The sequence below is a fragment of the Patella vulgata genome, chromosome 5 (genome assembly GCF_932274485.2).
Source record: "Patella vulgata chromosome 5, xgPatVulg1.2, whole genome shotgun sequence".
NCBI classification, from domain to species: Eukaryota; Metazoa; Mollusca; class Gastropoda; family Patellidae; genus Patella; species Patella vulgata.
In genome coordinates, this window is record NC_065883.2 from 52,438,713 (window position 1) to 52,456,126 (window position 17,414).

At 36.2% G+C, this 17,414-nt stretch overlaps 2 protein-coding genes across 4 annotated transcripts in view; one reads left to right on the plus strand and one right to left on the minus strand.

The window, feature by feature from the left end:
• LOC126822774 (monocarboxylate transporter 9) overlaps positions 1-3,914 on the plus strand; it is a 16,072-nt gene extending 12,158 nt beyond the window's left edge. For both annotated transcript variants that reach the window (XM_050551821.2, XM_050551820.2), the window contains exons 5-6: positions 24-1,091; positions 2,157-3,914. In XM_050551821.2, coding sequence (XP_050407778.2) covers positions 24-1,091; positions 2,157-2,326 — 1,238 coding nt within the window. In that variant the 3' untranslated portion in view covers positions 2,327-3,914. The remainder of the gene's footprint in view (positions 1-23; positions 1,092-2,156) is intronic.
• Positions 3,497-16,040, minus strand: LOC126822773 (mucin-2). 2 transcript variants are annotated; one of them, XM_050551818.2, is made up of 2 exons: positions 15,891-16,040; positions 3,497-10,737 (listed from the first exon to the last, which is right to left on the minus strand). In XM_050551818.2, exon 2 carries the CDS (start codon positions 10,656-10,658, stop codon positions 5,676-5,678), a length of 4,983 nt encoding a protein of 1,660 aa, XP_050407775.2. In that variant the 5' UTR covers positions 10,659-10,737; positions 15,891-16,040; the 3' UTR covers positions 3,497-5,675. The 2 variants fall into 2 exon arrangements, with proteins under 2 accessions (XP_050407775.2, XP_050407776.2); XM_050551819.2 differs by lacking the exon at positions 15,891-16,040 and adding an exon at positions 15,481-15,615.
• Between the last annotated feature and the right edge of the window lie 1,374 nt (positions 16,041-17,414).

Consider the following 17,414-nt stretch of genomic DNA (forward strand, 5'->3'; position numbering starts at 1 on the left):
CTCCTCTAATTTGAATTTTTCAGGTGCTGCTCATGGAATGGTATTCAGTCCAACCTTTGTAATATTAGGTCAATATTTTAATAAATACCGTTCATTTGCCACCGCTTTTGCCACGTGTGGATCAAGTTTAGGCGGTATGCTGTTTGCCCCTATGTTAAACTATCTACTTGATACAGAAGGTTATAGTGGAGCTTTATTAATATACGGTGGTCTAATGTTTAATATTATTCCATTTGCTTGTTTATTTCGTCCGTTAAATCCTGAAGAAATGCAAAAAGATGAGGAACGCTCTGAAACTGACACCATTGATGCTACACTCGCAGTGGCGGATATTGGTTCTTTTTATGGCTTAAATCCTGTTGCCGGCAGCTCAACCTTTATGGCACCCAAAATATTAAGCAACAGCGAAAATAATATTGTTGTCGATAAAAGATTTCCTTTAGATAAAAATTTGGACAATTCTATTTATAAATCGGCCAGTGTTTCTCATATTAACAAAGTTATACTCTTAGATAGTGTGTTACAATTAAATGTTCAAAATCGAAGGATCGTGGACCAGGAAAAGGATTCGAGTGAAATAGTAACCAAATCCATTCCAGGACTTTTTCTAAAGCTCATCAAAGTGTTTGACTTCAGATTATTCCAAGACTGTCGTTTTCTGATCATATCAGCTTTTACATTCTTTGGACCATTTTCAGTTGGTACCGGTGGCGTTTTATTACCGCCTCTAAATAAAGAGATGGGTCTGCACAGTACTCAATCCTCCAACCTCCTCATGGTGTTAGCAGCAGTTGATCTCTGTAGTAGATTTATCATTGGAATAATAGCTGATAAAAACTGGATAAGAAAACAGAATATTGTGATTATATCTTTGATTATTCTCGGGGTTTCTTTTCAATTTGTTGAATTTTGTACCGATTTTCCCCGGCTTGTGGTGTTTACAGTATTAATGGGGTTATTTTCTGGTGCTTATTTTGCGTTATTAACTGTCATATTGATAGATATAGTGGGATTAGCTAAATTAAGTCCTGTGTTAGGTTTTGTGCAGCTGTATGGTGGAATATCTAGCGTAACAATGTTTCCATTATTAGGTAAGTTTAACAAATCTCCCCAAGGTGACACAATAACGCAAGGAATTTGCATTAAAAGGTAACGAAGAATGATTTTATCAAATACATCATAGCAAGTTTTACATTCTTTCGATCCCTCGATTACCTACAAGTAATCATGTTGTTTTCAGTTATTTTTTATTTATATACGTATTGCTAGTAATCAAGAGGGGTTGGATGGCCGAATGGTTAGCATGTGCGCGCTGTATCATACGTCTGTCATTCAGTCAACTGACGGGGTTTTTATTCCCTGGTTGTACGTGACAAGGAGTAGGGTCGCCTGTCCAACCTCGTGGGTTTTCTCCGGGTCCTCTACGCGCAAGCGAATTATTGAAATAAAATTGAACCATGTGTTAGTCCCAAAATGACCTAGTTTGTGTCGAGTTGACGTTAAACTCTCTCTCTCTCGTCTCTCTCTCGTAATCAAACTCTTATGCGATAATCTTAACATGAAGGGATAGGGGTATATTACGTGTTTTATCAATTTACCGCAGTGCTCTGTTTCATTTAGTTTGCACTCATACATATTACCATTTCCAATTAGGTTATAGGTGTAGGATAAAGTACGAGACTGTGGTTATGCTGGGGAAATAAAGACTGAAGAAAATAACCCGAGAAAAGAAAAAGCGAGGCCGGAAGGACGGGGCTTTTCTGTCCAGATTATTTTCTGAAGTCTTTCTTTCTTATAAACCGTCTATGTTTACATGTACGCAAAATGGGAATATCCCAGAATTCTCGTAAGAAAATCCTTATATCTGTTTTCTTATGGAAAAATAACCCTGGAAGAATAACCTGTTACAGGTTTAAAGAAAAACTTTCAGAAGAATAACCCCAAATTTCCCTGTATATATCCAAACTTTCAGACCGCAAGTTATTCCGGGCATAGAATATACCCCAAAGATCAAAGAGGTTTACCGTTTATAATATCTCATACAGGATACCGGAATAGACACGATAACCCGACAGGCAACCGCTATACTATATCAGGATTTTATTAATATTATTCCAATTTTATATGGCTTTTAAAATTCAAAATATTATTTTCAGGTCTATTACGGGATGTGACAGGGAGCTATGTTGCTGCCTATCAGTTTCTCGGTGCTACTGCCTTTGTTACTGCTTTAATTTTATCAATGGAACCACTAGTAAGGCGCCATCGTAAAAAGGCAAAGGAAACTCCCGGCATTAGTGTGGCGAAAATAGAAGATGGTGAGTGAAAAGGCTGTTTGGTTTACACGATTTCATTCATTTTAACAATAATATCCACATGAACATGTTGTCGAGAATGTCTGGTCATGGTATCCATGTGAATAAAAAATACTTTCTTGGTTTGGATATTCAGGTTCGAACTGACATCCTTTCAGTTCCATTTTACAACTCCTCGTCTTCTGAAGAAGACAATATATAGTCTCACCCGGAACTTGCGGGTAGGCATTACGGTTCAACCACAGTATAGATCTGTACTTATAGTTGGAATCTGTTTAATCTATGTAAAACTGGTGGACAACATTATCCTTTAGGATTAAGGTTATTCGATGTCATCGTATTTTCAAACCAGAATTTGACGATTATGTAAAATAAATGTCTCTTTAAGCGATTTAATTATATATTAAACCGTGTAGAGCAATAAATTAATCTACTGTCCATGAGTTTCACCTTCTACCAACGATCTCGTTAGTTCGAAATAACACAAGTTTCTACTTGTATCTAATTAACATCTTTATCTTTAAATTTAAATCTTGTGATACCAAGACGGTATTTTCAGCCCACAACAGAGAGCTAGGGACAGATGGACAAATTAGCATGAGCCTACGATTTTGAGTTCGACTTCCCCCCACCAGGTAGAGGCAAAGGGTGCGCCTTTAGTAAAGATGAACGTTATTTATAAAGAGGGTCTATTGGAATCCTTCAGCACAAACTATTAATATGAAATGTATATACATAAATAGATTTAGCACTGATTACTATATACTTATTGGACAATATGAAATCGGATATACACAGGTTTGCGTGGTCGTCTTAAAGTAATATGAAATGTAACCGAGAGTGCTGAAAACTATTCGTTTTATAGTAGTAGAAAGACGAACCTTCGCGTTGTTTGTAGCATACCGTTCAATTACTAAATGCCACTTACAGAATTTAAAAGGGTTCAGATTGTTTTTTCGAAAAATCAAGTGAACGTAGGATTGTTTAAATAATTAGTTTCATGACTTTGAAGTAAAGGCCGTCTACGTCTTTCGTTTCACAGGGATGTTCTACTTGATGAAGGGGCGTAATTCCATACGCGCGTAAATATAACATACCCCTTTGAATTTTAGAAATAGATGTTACTCTCCATTGCACTGCACACGTTACCATTTTGCCCACTTCGTAAATATACATTGAAACGCTTTATAAAACCATTTATTTACATATTAAATAAACTTACAGCACTAAACAATTATAATAAAAACAAAAATACTCAAATATTATAATGTCTAGCTAAAGATCGGCATTCATCCCGAGCTAACATATCTATAGATAGGTAACAGCTGATTTGATACAAAATAATAGATATTAATATTATAATCAATATTTATACATTACTATAGTTAAAGGGGCCAAATCTCTATTCTTTGGCACCTAGAAATGGACACAAATAGGTCGCAACGCATATAGTAATGTATTATGAATGTACATAAACTAATTTACATTCAATCGTTTCTGTTTTTATCATAATTTCTAATCAGTTATATTCGGCGACATATGCGACGAGTCCAAATTGAATGGCAGTCTATGGCATCTGGTTATTCCAGTCTACAGCGGTAGTATTCTCCTGTAGGTTATGTTTAGCCTCGTTCATCGAGTCGCGTCATTACAAAAGTATCTGGCACTCGAAAGTATCTGGCACGCGATTCGTGTGCCAATTTTAAAATTTTCATTGTGTCTTAAATATTGGATATCCGAAGCCCATCTTTTCACGGTAAGATAACAACATCAATGTAGAATTGACCAAAGACGTATTTGCAATGTCGAAGACTGTGGATGATACTGAGTTAGAGACTTGCCTTCTTTAATACTTGAAAATAACATGACTGTCATATTAACGTATTTTAATGGTCTTTGTTTGTACTTATTGGTTATTTATACATGTATTGAATACTATTATTAAGATATCAATCAGTTATTACCATTAACTACCTGCGTTATATACAGAGGTATTTGTTAAAAGTATTGACTATATTGCTAAAAGATGTTCTTTTGCATTTTTTTTACAAATTGACAATTATGCTTAAAGAGCACGTGCTACCAGTTTTATATGGACAAAATTTTGATGATTCAGAAGTTGGATATTGATTGTTTATTAGAATTGATTATTATTTTGTTTTTTGCGTTCAAGTTTTGTTTATAGTTTAATCCATATGGTATAACTGCAAACGACCAAGTGTCAAAGTGCATGACAAGTGCAATAATATATTTACATATGCTAATAAAATGCATGAAATGTGATTCCTTCTTAATGCAACCATCACTACAACATACCAAAACTTAAAAGAGAAAACTACCAATCCATCTATTTTAGAAGAAAAAAAAAATATCAAATCTTCGCTTTCATGGATGCTCTCATAAATGAAATGCGTAAAATCTAACAAATTTGAGGTTTCTGAGCGACTAAGGAAACGTCGAAAACATTCTTTGGCAAATAATCTTGTGCTTTGTGGTTACTTAGCTTTTTCTTGGAACATTTTCAATTTAGTTAAAATAAAAATTAATTTAATAATTTATGAAACACGCATCGTGGGGACATTAATTTTATTAATTTATAAATCGTTTAGTAGTCATTTACTCATACAAGTAGGTTTACACATCTTATAATTAGTCCCCCATGCATCGTGTAACATAACCTTTATAGGAAATGCACACCATTCGTATTTAAAAACAATAATTCAATAAAACCTTTAGACGTTGCCTTAGATGTTCAGTCTTTGAAAATAAACCCCCCAACCTTCAATTATTCAGTTTACAAATCAGCAACAATGTTCGACAAACAATTGTCTCCGTCAAAGAACCACATTTTCATATCATAACGAGATATAACATGTGCCTAAACTAATTATCTGAAATTAAAGTGAACACAATAAAGTCAAATAGCATATCCCACAGCTAGTCAGTAATTTAACAAGATAAAGTTTGAAACGTTAAATTAAAAGCCAATTTGGGACCTGGTTTCCCTTCTCAATTAGATGTCATTTTGTATTAGTAATGCATGCATCAAACCCAAGCAATAAGTTTGAATCGTTTCAAATTTAACACTCAGTTTTGTTTTTGGAAATATTAGTCCGATAAGTTCTAGACAAAACTTAAACCGGTCAAAACCTGAGAGCATAAATACCCCCAAAAGTAAGAATCTCGTAGCAGTTCTTATAAAATAATTGGACATTAGAACGAAAATAAATGTTAATCCATCACAATTTTACGATTCTCACTACAACCAGTTGATTTCTATCGCTTTGTGGATTACAATTTATAATGTTTAGCGATGAACAATAGTCTTCCAAATAAATAATCAGAAACAACAGATTCGATTTATTCTGTTATAGGTCGCCATTCACTAGACCCCATAGAATATGTAGGTGTTAAAGTCGTTGTTTGAACATCTTCCTGTAAATGTTCCATTTGGCGTCGTAGATCTTGTAGATGACGCTGTATATCATGCATTTCACTTCTGGCTTTATAGAAGGTACACGAGGCTTCGTTAGCGGAACTCTCTACAACTTTATAATGGTCCTCGGCAGCTGAACTATCTGCCCAGAATTCATCACTATCATAGTCATGAGACGTATTGTAAAACGTACAGCTAACTAAACACTCTGCACCCTTATCCTCGGTATACGTTTTATTAAAAATTAATTCACAGCCGTCGTCTTCGTCGTCAGCATACATGCTGTCAGTGCCTATGCTGACATTATCAAGCTGTTCGGACATATCCAGTTCGGATTCTGTACGTTCTGTTATGGCCGGTGACATGCGCGATCGACGACCACTGCCTATCAAATAGCTTGGGGGCGAGGCTATTCCTTCTGGGCCGATAAACTTCGGTAGGACCTCGGCCGTTGGAGTTTTATCCTCCATATCTTGTAAAATATTCTTTACGGACATAAGTTCACTAAAGGTCTCCTCTATTGCTGGAATCCTAAGTTCATCGCCACTAAATCTCCGTAATGGAGAATGAAATTCTTCGTCGCTTGAACTACGAAGCTCTTTTAGCACTAATCCAGTGGGATTTAACATCACATTTGAAGTGTCCGGCTTTGGTAGATTTTCTAAATTTGATAAATTAGTTGGAGTAATGACATCACTATAGGAGTTAATAACTTCGGTTATCTGTTGGGAGTCTCTCTTGGGTTCCGAATTTTGGTTCTCGAGTGAGTTTTGTGTAGACGGTAGGGAGTCTGTCTTTGGATTTTCACAGTCTTTTAACTGCAATTCACACGGTATACTAGGTCGTTTTTGAACGGGGGATTGGGTTTTGGATTTTGGGATACCTTCACTGATTAAATTAGCACAAGCTGGTAAGACATCTGCTTCATTGCCATTAACAGTTTCTTTTAAAGGGATGTCTTTTTCTACGTTCTGATTGGATGCATTTTCTTTTTTAAACTTTTCTCCCATATCACATATTTCATCCAACACACTTAAACAAGTTTGCTTACCACATATTTCTTCGTCTTCGTCTTCATCGAAATCATGCTGAAATCTCCTTTCGAGTTCATTATTGTCGCCTTGTGATTCTACAAGACTCGACAAACGTTTCAAAACACTCTCTCCGAAAACAAGCACATCGTTGTCCTTTTCATTTGATAATTTACACTCCGCCTCTTCTTTTTCTTCGTCCTCTTCGGTTATTTCCATCAAATTGTCTCTCGCCATGGGACTGGGAGGAGGTACATGGGTAGTTTTATCCTTATCTGAGTTTATTCTGACTTTCTTTTCAACTAGCACAGGAGGTAACTCAGACGCATTATCTTCCGTTCCAAACACGTTTGTCTGCATACAAGATTCGACTGCACACTTATCTTTATTTTGGAGATTTTTTTTATCGGATTTCGGTATTGTTTCTCCCCTCCCTTCTTTTAAGGGCTGGTTGTCTTTTTCGGGCAAAGATAGGCGTGCGTCTACGTTCTTCTTATCAACTGAGATTTTAGTTTCAGTGTGCTCCACCACTTTTTCTATATTCCCCATTTCAATGTTTGGAGTTTCCTTTGTTTCCTGTACAGTGGCTGACAAAGAATCCGTTGTGGGGATCAGTGTAGGGCTTAACGGGACTTCTGAACCGCTATCTAAACTACCTTGGTTTCCTAGTTTCTTTTTCTTGTTTCTTCTACGGATCTGACGTTTTGTAAGCTGTTGCCCTGGTTCTGTGATTGTTCCCTGATTACTTGCCTGTTCATATTCAGTTGACCCAGTTGCTAATTGGCCCAAGTTTGGACTTTGTACCTTTAGGGATGACTGAACCAAGTCTAGATTTTGTAAGCTTTGAGATGCCTGAATCAGGTCTGGATTCTGTGTTTTTTGGGTTGGTTGAACCATGCTCGGATTTGGTGGTGCCTGAACTGGGTTTTGATTCGGTGACACTGGTAATGCTTCAACCAAATCCAGATTACGTGATATTTTGCATTCTTGATTCTGTGATTTTGAAGATGCTGGAACTATGTCTGGATTTTTTGTGAATTGCTTTGGTGGGTTTTGGGACTTTGCAGATTGTTTAGTAGTAAAAGTTGTCTGCCCAGTAGATTTATCGGTTGATGATATGATTTTAGCAACCGGGTCTTTTTCTGGGACATTTCCGTGCTTTTCGTTTACTCCGATTTGTTCAGAAGTATTCTGTTGAATAATTGGCGAGGGATTGTTGGGTTCTCTTTCCAGAAGCACGCATTCTATTTTACCTTGCTCGGGAGGTTTCAAGATTTCAATCCCAAATTTTCTTGGTTCTTCTACTTTATAATGCATTGGAGTCTTCTCTGTTGCTATTATTTCTTCTGAAACACAATTGTCTTCAAAGAAAACAGGGTCGTTTTTGCTAGTAAAGTAGACCATGCTATCATCGGAATCGGGAACGTTATCATAAGTTGATTTTAGATGCTCTTTCTTTTCGACATCAGCTTGTATCTTTTCTTGCTTCGAGGGCTTTGGGCTATCTTGGATTTGGGTGTTTTCTTCGACAGCTTTTGCACATGTTGAAATATCCGACACCCCAACATTATTTCCAGTTTTAGTTTCCTTTTCTATCGCATTTGATTTTTCAGCTTTGCTAGTCTTGTCAATTTTACTGTAGATAACCTCTGCAGATTTTTGTTTCGATTCTTTCACCCTTCTTGTCTCTTTTTGGGATTTGGGATCCGTGGTGGGGCTCTTTTTTGGTATAACATCGGGACTTGTTAGTCCTTGTGTTGTAAGGCATTTTGAATCATCCCTTGTTGGTACGCGTCTCGATCTGTTTGGTGATTTAGGTGAAAGTTGTGCTGCTGGGGATGCACTAGATGTGGGGGATTTCGAAGCCTCCAACGCTTGACGGCGTGTGGTACCAGGAGATTTTGTAGCATTCCCATTAATCGGGTTATTCGGTGTGATTACTTTATCCGAGTTTTTGTGTCTAGGAGATTTTGGAGATTTCGAACATTCCATTGGTGTATGTCTCTGCAACTTTGATGATTCGGAACATTCATTAAGTAAACGTTTCGAGGTTCCTGGAGATTTTGGTGAGCGTCTTTGATTAGTCGGATTTTTAGGCGCATCTTCTGGTGAATAATTAGAGGTTATGGGGCTGATTGAGGATGGTTGTTGCACAGTTGTTTTATGCGTCGGAAAAGGTGAAGTTGATTGCTTATGTGGCGGTTTCGGCGATTTTTGTTGATATGGTTTTAAATCTTTACGTGAAGTAGCAGGACTAGAGTGCATTTGTGCTGCGGTTCTAGAAGGTGAATTCTGAGATCGCAATGGAATGTCTGGACTATTTGCAGCTAAATCGATGCAACTCATAAAAACATCATCACTTAAATTATCATCAATTGGGTAATAGTCTTTCGGGAGTGAAGCATACAGTCGTTCAGTATTTTCAAACATGCCAAAACTGTCGCTATCCGTTTCGATGTTAACATCCTTGCTACAACGCTTTGGTAAAGACGAAAAGAGCTTGTCCGGTAAAGCCGATGTCCCGGTTGGTTCTTTTGTATCTTTTGAACTAGATGGACTATCAAAATTTCCAGTTTTGTCGTGTTTTCCCTTTTTTGACTTTTCAGCATTGTCCTTATTTGGATGAGCACTAGATGGCGATATATTTCTGAACTTTTCAGTAATATCCCTTTCCATATTCCTCCCGAATTCTAGTAGGCGCTGGGACGGTGAAGTAGGGTCAGCTGCCCGCTTCAATAATGGTGTTGTTGCTTGGGGAGTTCTGAATCCAGCACTTGCAAACGATTCATCATCGGACGATATAGCATCTCTTAATCTGACACCGGAACGAGGTATTGCCCGAGGAGACTTTTTTGGAGATCTTTTACCGATAGCAGCTTTAGCTGTGGCCACAAGGGTTGCAGCTGACGAGTAGCTATCGTTTGTTTCAATGCTGCTTCTATTATCCACCGACAAATCTTTGTCACTAGTTGGTGATTTACTTTTACTGCCTTTGTTTTTCTTTTTGGATTCTTTATCTTTCTTTCGACAATCATGGTCCTTGTTGCCCTTGTGTTTCTCGCTACTAAATTTATTACCCATATCAGATTTTGTAGCTTCGTCCTTGATTGGTGGGTCTTTCGTTATCGGTTTGGTGACATCTTCTGTTCCTACGTGTTTTGTATTAGTGCCTGTTGCTACCTTTAAGGGTTTTGTTTTCTGTGTATCTTTTTTATTCGTTGTTTTCTTGTCTTTATTATCGCCCTCTTTTCCTCTTTCTTTATCTGGGGCGGTTTGTTTGTCTTGAGTTATCTCGTCTATGACAGATTCGATCACATTTTTTAAAGGTTTTGGGGGGTCTGGCGACTGAAGCTGATTGGAGTTTTCTTTCGAACGTTTATTTTTCCGACGTTTACGCTTACGTTTCACATCCGAAACCGCTTGGCTATTTCCATCTACAGATTTTGTTTCTGTGGAGCTTTCGTTAGTTTCTTTTCCTGTTTGATTGGGCGAACTTTCTTTTTGGGATGACTCTTGTGTCTTAGATCCTTTTTCTTTGTCTTTGTTATCGCTTTTATTTTTTATGTGCGTCTCTGATAAAGCTGTAGGTTTGACGTTATGGTCGTTTTTATTTTGTGCTGTGCCCGTAGCGGTGGTTTCTTTTGGCTTAGTGCGCTTATCTGTGCTAGTTTTGGTATCTTGGCTCTTTGCTTGTGGTTTTTCAGGTGTAACAGTCTCTATTGGGACTAAAGATAATTTAGATTCACTTTGGGTTTGTGCTTTTTTAGAAGTGTGGACTGGTGGTGATGCAGAAGCGACAGGGAAAGCAGCTTTTAAGCGTCGAGGATCATGCACCGCAATAACCGAATCAACACTGTCGTCCGATGTATCACTCATATAGGACGTTAGTAGTTGTATCCACTGTTAAAAGTTCTTCGGGTCTGCATTTTCGATCAGGGCCAAATTCTGTGGTAATCTGAAAATACACAAAAATATCAAAACTGAGTAAGTGGGAAAAGAAATCTGTAAATTATTTTAAAAAACTAATACACTATAGGTCGTTAAGATAATTTAAATAAATCATTCTGATATCAACACGAAAGATGGCCCTGTCATCCTTGTCAGAATTTTACATTTACAAAGATACATCATTTAACTAATCCATCCAAAGCATATACATCTAAAGATATAATGAACGAAACCGAACAATGCACACACACACACACACACACACACACACACACATGGGTGTGTGTGTGTGTGTGCGGGTGTGTGTGGGTGTATGGGTGTGGGTGCACACATACTTAGTGGTTCCTATCGAGGATATCGGTATTTTACGATCCTACTTATCACCGACAAGAACATACAAGGACCGACGTGAGCGTTTCTTTTTTCAATATCGCCCAAAGTATTGCAAAAAATGACCGACAAGGAAAGATGTGTCATAGATATCCACACAAGACACATTATGTCCAAAATTTAACTGATTTGATACGCATGGGCAATAATTCTGAAGACATTCAAAGGGATTCTATGTCTCACTAATGTGTTTGTGATGCATTTTTAAATTTATTTTTAAAAATGTGCAAAATAAATTGAGGGTGACAGACGGACATACTGATCAACAGTGTAGACGGCAATCCAAGACGAGGTGACTAACGACGGGTTACCGAGGATGGGAACAAACACATTCGCTAAAAACATGTAAATTAAGTAGATTAGTGCCCTTGTTTATATTAACTGACGTAAAATTTAAAGAATTTAACACTCTCATCCGTTCTTGATAATACATTTAAATTACCAGGTGGTGTCTATCGTACATTATGTAAGAGCTAAATCTGCTCTTTTTTGGTTTTAAATTTTATATAAATTGTTATTTAGTCAAATATTATCCAGGATAATCTGTATTTTTCAATAAGAGAAACTAAGAAGACATTTTATAAATAGACGGATTGTGTGCCTTGTTTATGTTAGTCAATAGATAGGAAGAGTGCCAGATCAGCGCGCCTCTATCAGTAAGTGGTATTTTGGGATGTCTGTTTGGCAATGGCGCAGCTGTGAAAATGGACGGAAATGATATGAAGGATGTACTCGTTATCTTTCATTTTTTAAAAAGATTGGGCATTGCTCAAACCGGTATTCCAATCATATTACGGGGTAAACGCGATATTTACATAAGTTTGTTGATTATAGAAATAAGTATTCTATATCCATTCATCAAGATTCATCGCCATTGCCTTTGAAAGTATTGCTCAAACATTCCTTTCATATACATTTATACTATTCATGATTGAACGTGAAAATTGTATGTTTTTGGAAATCACTGTGTTTCATCTAGATTCCATTTAGAAATAATTGGCAGAGTTATTGTTTATTATTACAGCTTAATAAATTGAATGTAAAGTCTTTATTTAAAGACAAATCACATCATGGTTAGGGCTTTATGTTTAGTTCTTTATTATAAACATAAAGCCTGTTTTCTTCGCCCTTTCAAGTGAAGTAGACACGGCTTATTAATGAGTAAGGCGCTATATCCTTAACGAGATGGTCCCGGGTTCGATCCCCTGGTAGTCGAGAACGTTCCTCTACATTTTGCAGGACAGAGAGCAAGACAATGAACGGCGTGTACACGTTGACGTGAACGTAAAAGACTCCTTGATAGTTGGAATTCGGGGAACAGTAGGCGGAAACACACGTTGGTTCAGAAAAGTAAACCTCATTTCATTTCAGTAGATTATAGACTATACTATATTGTTTATTTTATCATAGACATTTTAAATGCCCACCACAATCTTCGTTTCAAATACAATGTAAGTAATGCACAAAGATCCGGTATAAATCAATAGCAATCAACAGTTTCGTTGTTTAAATCTAACATATCTTTAATTTTCTATCACCCCATAACTCTCAGGAGCCACGCTGGCTAAGTGAGTAGTAAACCACTGGCTCGCTGGCCTGGGGGACGCGGGTTCGCTTCATGTGTTGGCCGAGAAAGTTCATAGGGATTTTCCGGTATAGATTCCCCTTGTCAGTGGCCTTACAAGGACAGCTGTGTAGTTGTTCTGATGGCATTTTCGTTTTCTTAACTCTCAAAACATGTTACTTATTATTAATGACGACACGCTTATGTTTGTATATATCGACTTGTAAACCAAACAGATACTATTCAGAGAAGTAGAAGAAAACAGACGTATTTGTTGTACTTGTATTGTTCCAAGAAAATCTTAAGGTAAAATATAATAAATAGTCTAGACTGTTTATCCTATACGATACAGAACTAAATATAAATAGTACATTTTTTCACAGGTGATAGTGTCAGCTTGAATGAAAGCTAAAAATATCAGTAATAGATTTTTAAACCTGATAGTACTAACCTAATGAGAAACCCTTAACTGTTAATTGCTAAAAGAAAAGCTTTTTCTGAATGGAAGCTATTGATACGTTATAAAAGCACATAAACACCAGTCATAAAATATTAAAATTTATTAGATTGTTAGTACTTTCTCAAAACACTGTTTATCTGCTCGGCTAAGATTAACGAAACTTAAAGTTTCTATAAATTTGAGACGAGTATAAACTGATTATCTACGTTATATCACAAATTAAATTTACCGGCGCTTTAGTTAAATGCTTCAAGGTTCCTGCTAGATAACTTACGTCAGGAAGTGATAATCCATAAATATAAACCAAAATAAACTGGTTTTATCCTCATAGAAATCAGAGTTTTTTTTACATGACCTTGCGGATTGTGTGTATAAACTCAGAAAGAAAAAGTAAAAATAATGTATATGGATGTCTTTCATCTGGTTCGTATCTGATTACAAAGGTTAATGTAATCAAATAGATGGTTCAGAGTAGTAAGTAAAGATGATACTATTAATACTTATTTTGAGAAATGTATATTCTAATATTTTATACAGAGTGGAATTTACTTAACACATGTGGGGACCATATGTAGTATACACTAATTACTTTCAAGTCATTTCATTACAGAAAGGCATTAAAATCATTATCTGAGATCATTAATCCATTAATGTTATGTAATAATGAAGGCAGCTTTGATATTTGTGTTAGTATCCAGGCAGATTCAACATTAAACAAAACTATGACGATGGATCAATAAGTTACACCAAAGCAATTAACTACCTGAATTTACCAAGGATAACACCCATGGCACCTAATGTGAGTTTTGATAACTTCTTGTGTTGTACTTATATAGAAGTATTAAATAGATTCATTTATTTTTGTAGATGCTCTATGATATATGTATTAAATACAACAAAGCAAATTATGTATAGATGTGAAAATGAAAAAAAGTATCGGGGATAAAATAAAGTAAAAACAGGCCAACAGTGAAGCTGATGTCCCCCGCCGAAATTGCAAATTAAATAGATGACACATATTAATTAATCGCACACTTATTTTTTTCACTAAGTTTCATCACTCTCTATTGGATAGAATCAAGATTATCTTGTTCCAAACCATCGACAAATGAAATCGATTAGCTCTGTTTAGCTTCAGCTCGAAATGTTAATCATTGAACTCAGTCAAGACATTCACCTAATGCACATCTACATCAAGTTTAAACATTCACCTAATAGACACCTACGCCAAGTCTGAACATTCTACCTCAATTAGAAGGAGAGTTATTGTGTTCCAAAGTCTCGACCAATCAAATTGCTTATCACCCTGCTTATCCTCAGCAAAAAATGTTCATTATCGAACTTAGTCAAGGTATTGATATAATAAAGCTATACACCAAGTGCCCTCACTTTCACTTAATTAGAACTAAAGTTATCATGTCTCAAAGCATCAAACAATCAAACTGCTTATCTCTGCTTACCCTAAGCAGAAAATTCTCATCTTAACCTAATTGACACCTACGCCAAGTGTGAACATTCTAACTCAATTAGAATGAGAGTTATTGTGTTCCAAAGTCTCGACCAATCAAATTGCTTGTCACTCTTCTTACCCTGAGCAGAAAATGCTCATTATCGAAATTAGTCAGGGTATTGATGTAATGAAACTATACACCAAGTTTCAGCACTCGTACTTAATTAGAACTAAAGTTATCGTGTCCCAAAGCATCAACCAATCGAATTGCTTTTCTCTGCTTACCCTAGGTAGAAAATGCTCATCTTCGAACTCCATCAACGCATTGACCTAATAAACACCTACACCAAGTTTGAACATTCGAACTCCATCAACGCATTGACCTAATAAACACCTACACCAAGGTTGAACATTCTAGCTCAATTAGAAAGAGAGTTACTGTGTCCCAAAAAGTGTGACGGACAGACGGACGGACCGACAGACAGACAAACAGACGGACGAACCCATTTTAATAGTCCCCTGCTTTCTTCGAAAGGCGGGGGACAATAAAGTATAGAAGAGAAAATGAAGTAAATAAAGTATAAAAAGAAGTAAATAAAGTACAGATGAGAAATTGAAATGAAACAAATAAAGCATATATAGGAAGTTGAAATGAAGTAAATAAAGCATAGAGTAAATAAAATAAAATTGATAAATAACTAATATATTTTCTTATACGATTGAGATTTTTAGGTATGATTTATTGTATTATGGCAACTTGAAATTGATTACAGAATTAAGAAATGTACTGTGGCAATAAGTAAATAAGTATTTAAACCTGTACTTTAGTAAATAAGTTAATTCGTACCCAGCTGAGTCATATATCTCATTCACACATTTTCCCTACCTTAAAACGTGTGTGCCAAATTTTTTCAGTCCTTTTCAATTATCTTATTTCAAGTTGAGATACACCAACCCAGTTTTAAAAACTTAAAACCATCTTGCATTACATAAATATCAAACCTTTTACGAAATATATCCAGTCTTAATTTTTAGTATACCATCAATTTTGTGAGAGAAGAAGTTCTATCTTCTCTGAAAGCCATTATGGCTACTCCAGAACTCTCGGGGGTATACGTATATTCGTAGATAAAGATAACAATTTTTTATCTGACGAATTACGACAGTTAGTACTAGACTACGCCAAACATTGGTGTCATTGGTGCCTTTCCGGTTTCTAGAACGATTCTTCATGCAAAATTAACAAAGTTTGGGTCTTTCTCAAATACTGTGTCAAAGAAAATAAAAGAGACTTACCATTAATCGAAATGTATTCCTGCTTAGAATTTGGCCCTGTTCTTCTTGCAGGCTCGCATGATACGCGGTTCCACTTCTAAAACGCACATTGTAGCTATTTTTAGAAAGGAAGAGTTAGTGCCGTGTTGACCTCTGACCTTCTTGAATCCTGACGTTCACGAGAGAATCTATATTTGGGAATAGTTTAGCAGAAGTTCGAAGTGAACTCGTCTGTGTATACGTCATTATACGGTCTATTACGTTATGATGATGAGTGTAACGGTACTAGAAGATACATCATATATCTTATAGCATGTTTTATATGTATATTATTTATCTAGGTTATTGATATAGTATATTATCCAAAGTAAACAACAATAAGTTATTATTGTCTTATTGTTTACAGATGGTTAATGTTTTGAGGTATAATTATATTACGTCTCTGAGATTACACAACATAAGTTTCTACACAACATTTGAGAATTCGACAAATTCCTCATGGGTTCTGGGTTTGGGTAACAGTTTCAGACCCAAATCGTCTTGGGTTGTTCTAATTTTCATATTATTATGGTCGAAAAAGGTTAACTGGATCGAGTTTCGATAAGATCTCTATAAGAGAGAGAGAGAGAGAGAGAGAGAGAAAGAGAGAGATATGGGGTTTAACGTCCATTCGACACAAACTATATCATTTCGGGACTAACATATGTTTTAATTTTATTTCAATAATTCGCTTGCGGGTAGGGATCTTTAGCAGTGGGAGGAAACTGGAGGACCCGGAGAAAACCCACGAGGTTGGACAGGCGACCCTATACACCTTGTCACGTACAACCGGGGATTCGAACCATTATTACGAAATACCTGGTCATAATTATATCAATACCATAATTATCATTATGATATGGTGTCAATTTTGGGCTTATTGAAACAAAAGAATGGAATGTGGTAGCAAGTATTTAATTAATATGGTTGATTGAGTAATTATTAATGGCAGTTAGTGACAAATGAAATGGGGATTGACTACTGCTGTGTGCCAAGTGCCAACCGGGATAATGAAGACGGGATTAGGAGTGTTATGAGGATATTTTGCCCTGACAGCATCAGCAGCACTGACAAGCGGGAAGCAAGTTTTAACATCCACCTTACCACCTTACCCCTCACTGACCCACAGTTAATGTCAGTGAAATATTAAATATCTGGTCAAACAAATACCTACCAGGCTGGATAAAAGGTAGTAATATGAATAGACTGTTATTTTAGTAAATGAATTTTAATTTTATGAATAGATCTTTGTGTAAATACCGGCTGTCTTATATGGCTTTAAAATAAATAAAAAGAGATTATTGAACTTAACACATGTCAATTACATCTAAAACTTCCAGGCGATACGTTTCAAGTCAGTAGCTTGAAGCGTATATATGGTATTAGTGTCAGTGGCCTGTGGCACGAAGTAACAGTATATTGTCGCATACATAATATATTATGTCAACGCTTGGGCGATATAATATATTATGTCAACGCTTGGAACTAGGATGGAGGTGACTAGGC

What these genes read in the sequence shown, in the direction of transcription:
- LOC126822773 (XM_050551818.2), bottom strand. Translation starts at nt 10,658, where the DNA reads ATGAGTGATACATCGGACGACAGTGTTGATTCGGTTATTGCGGTGCAT.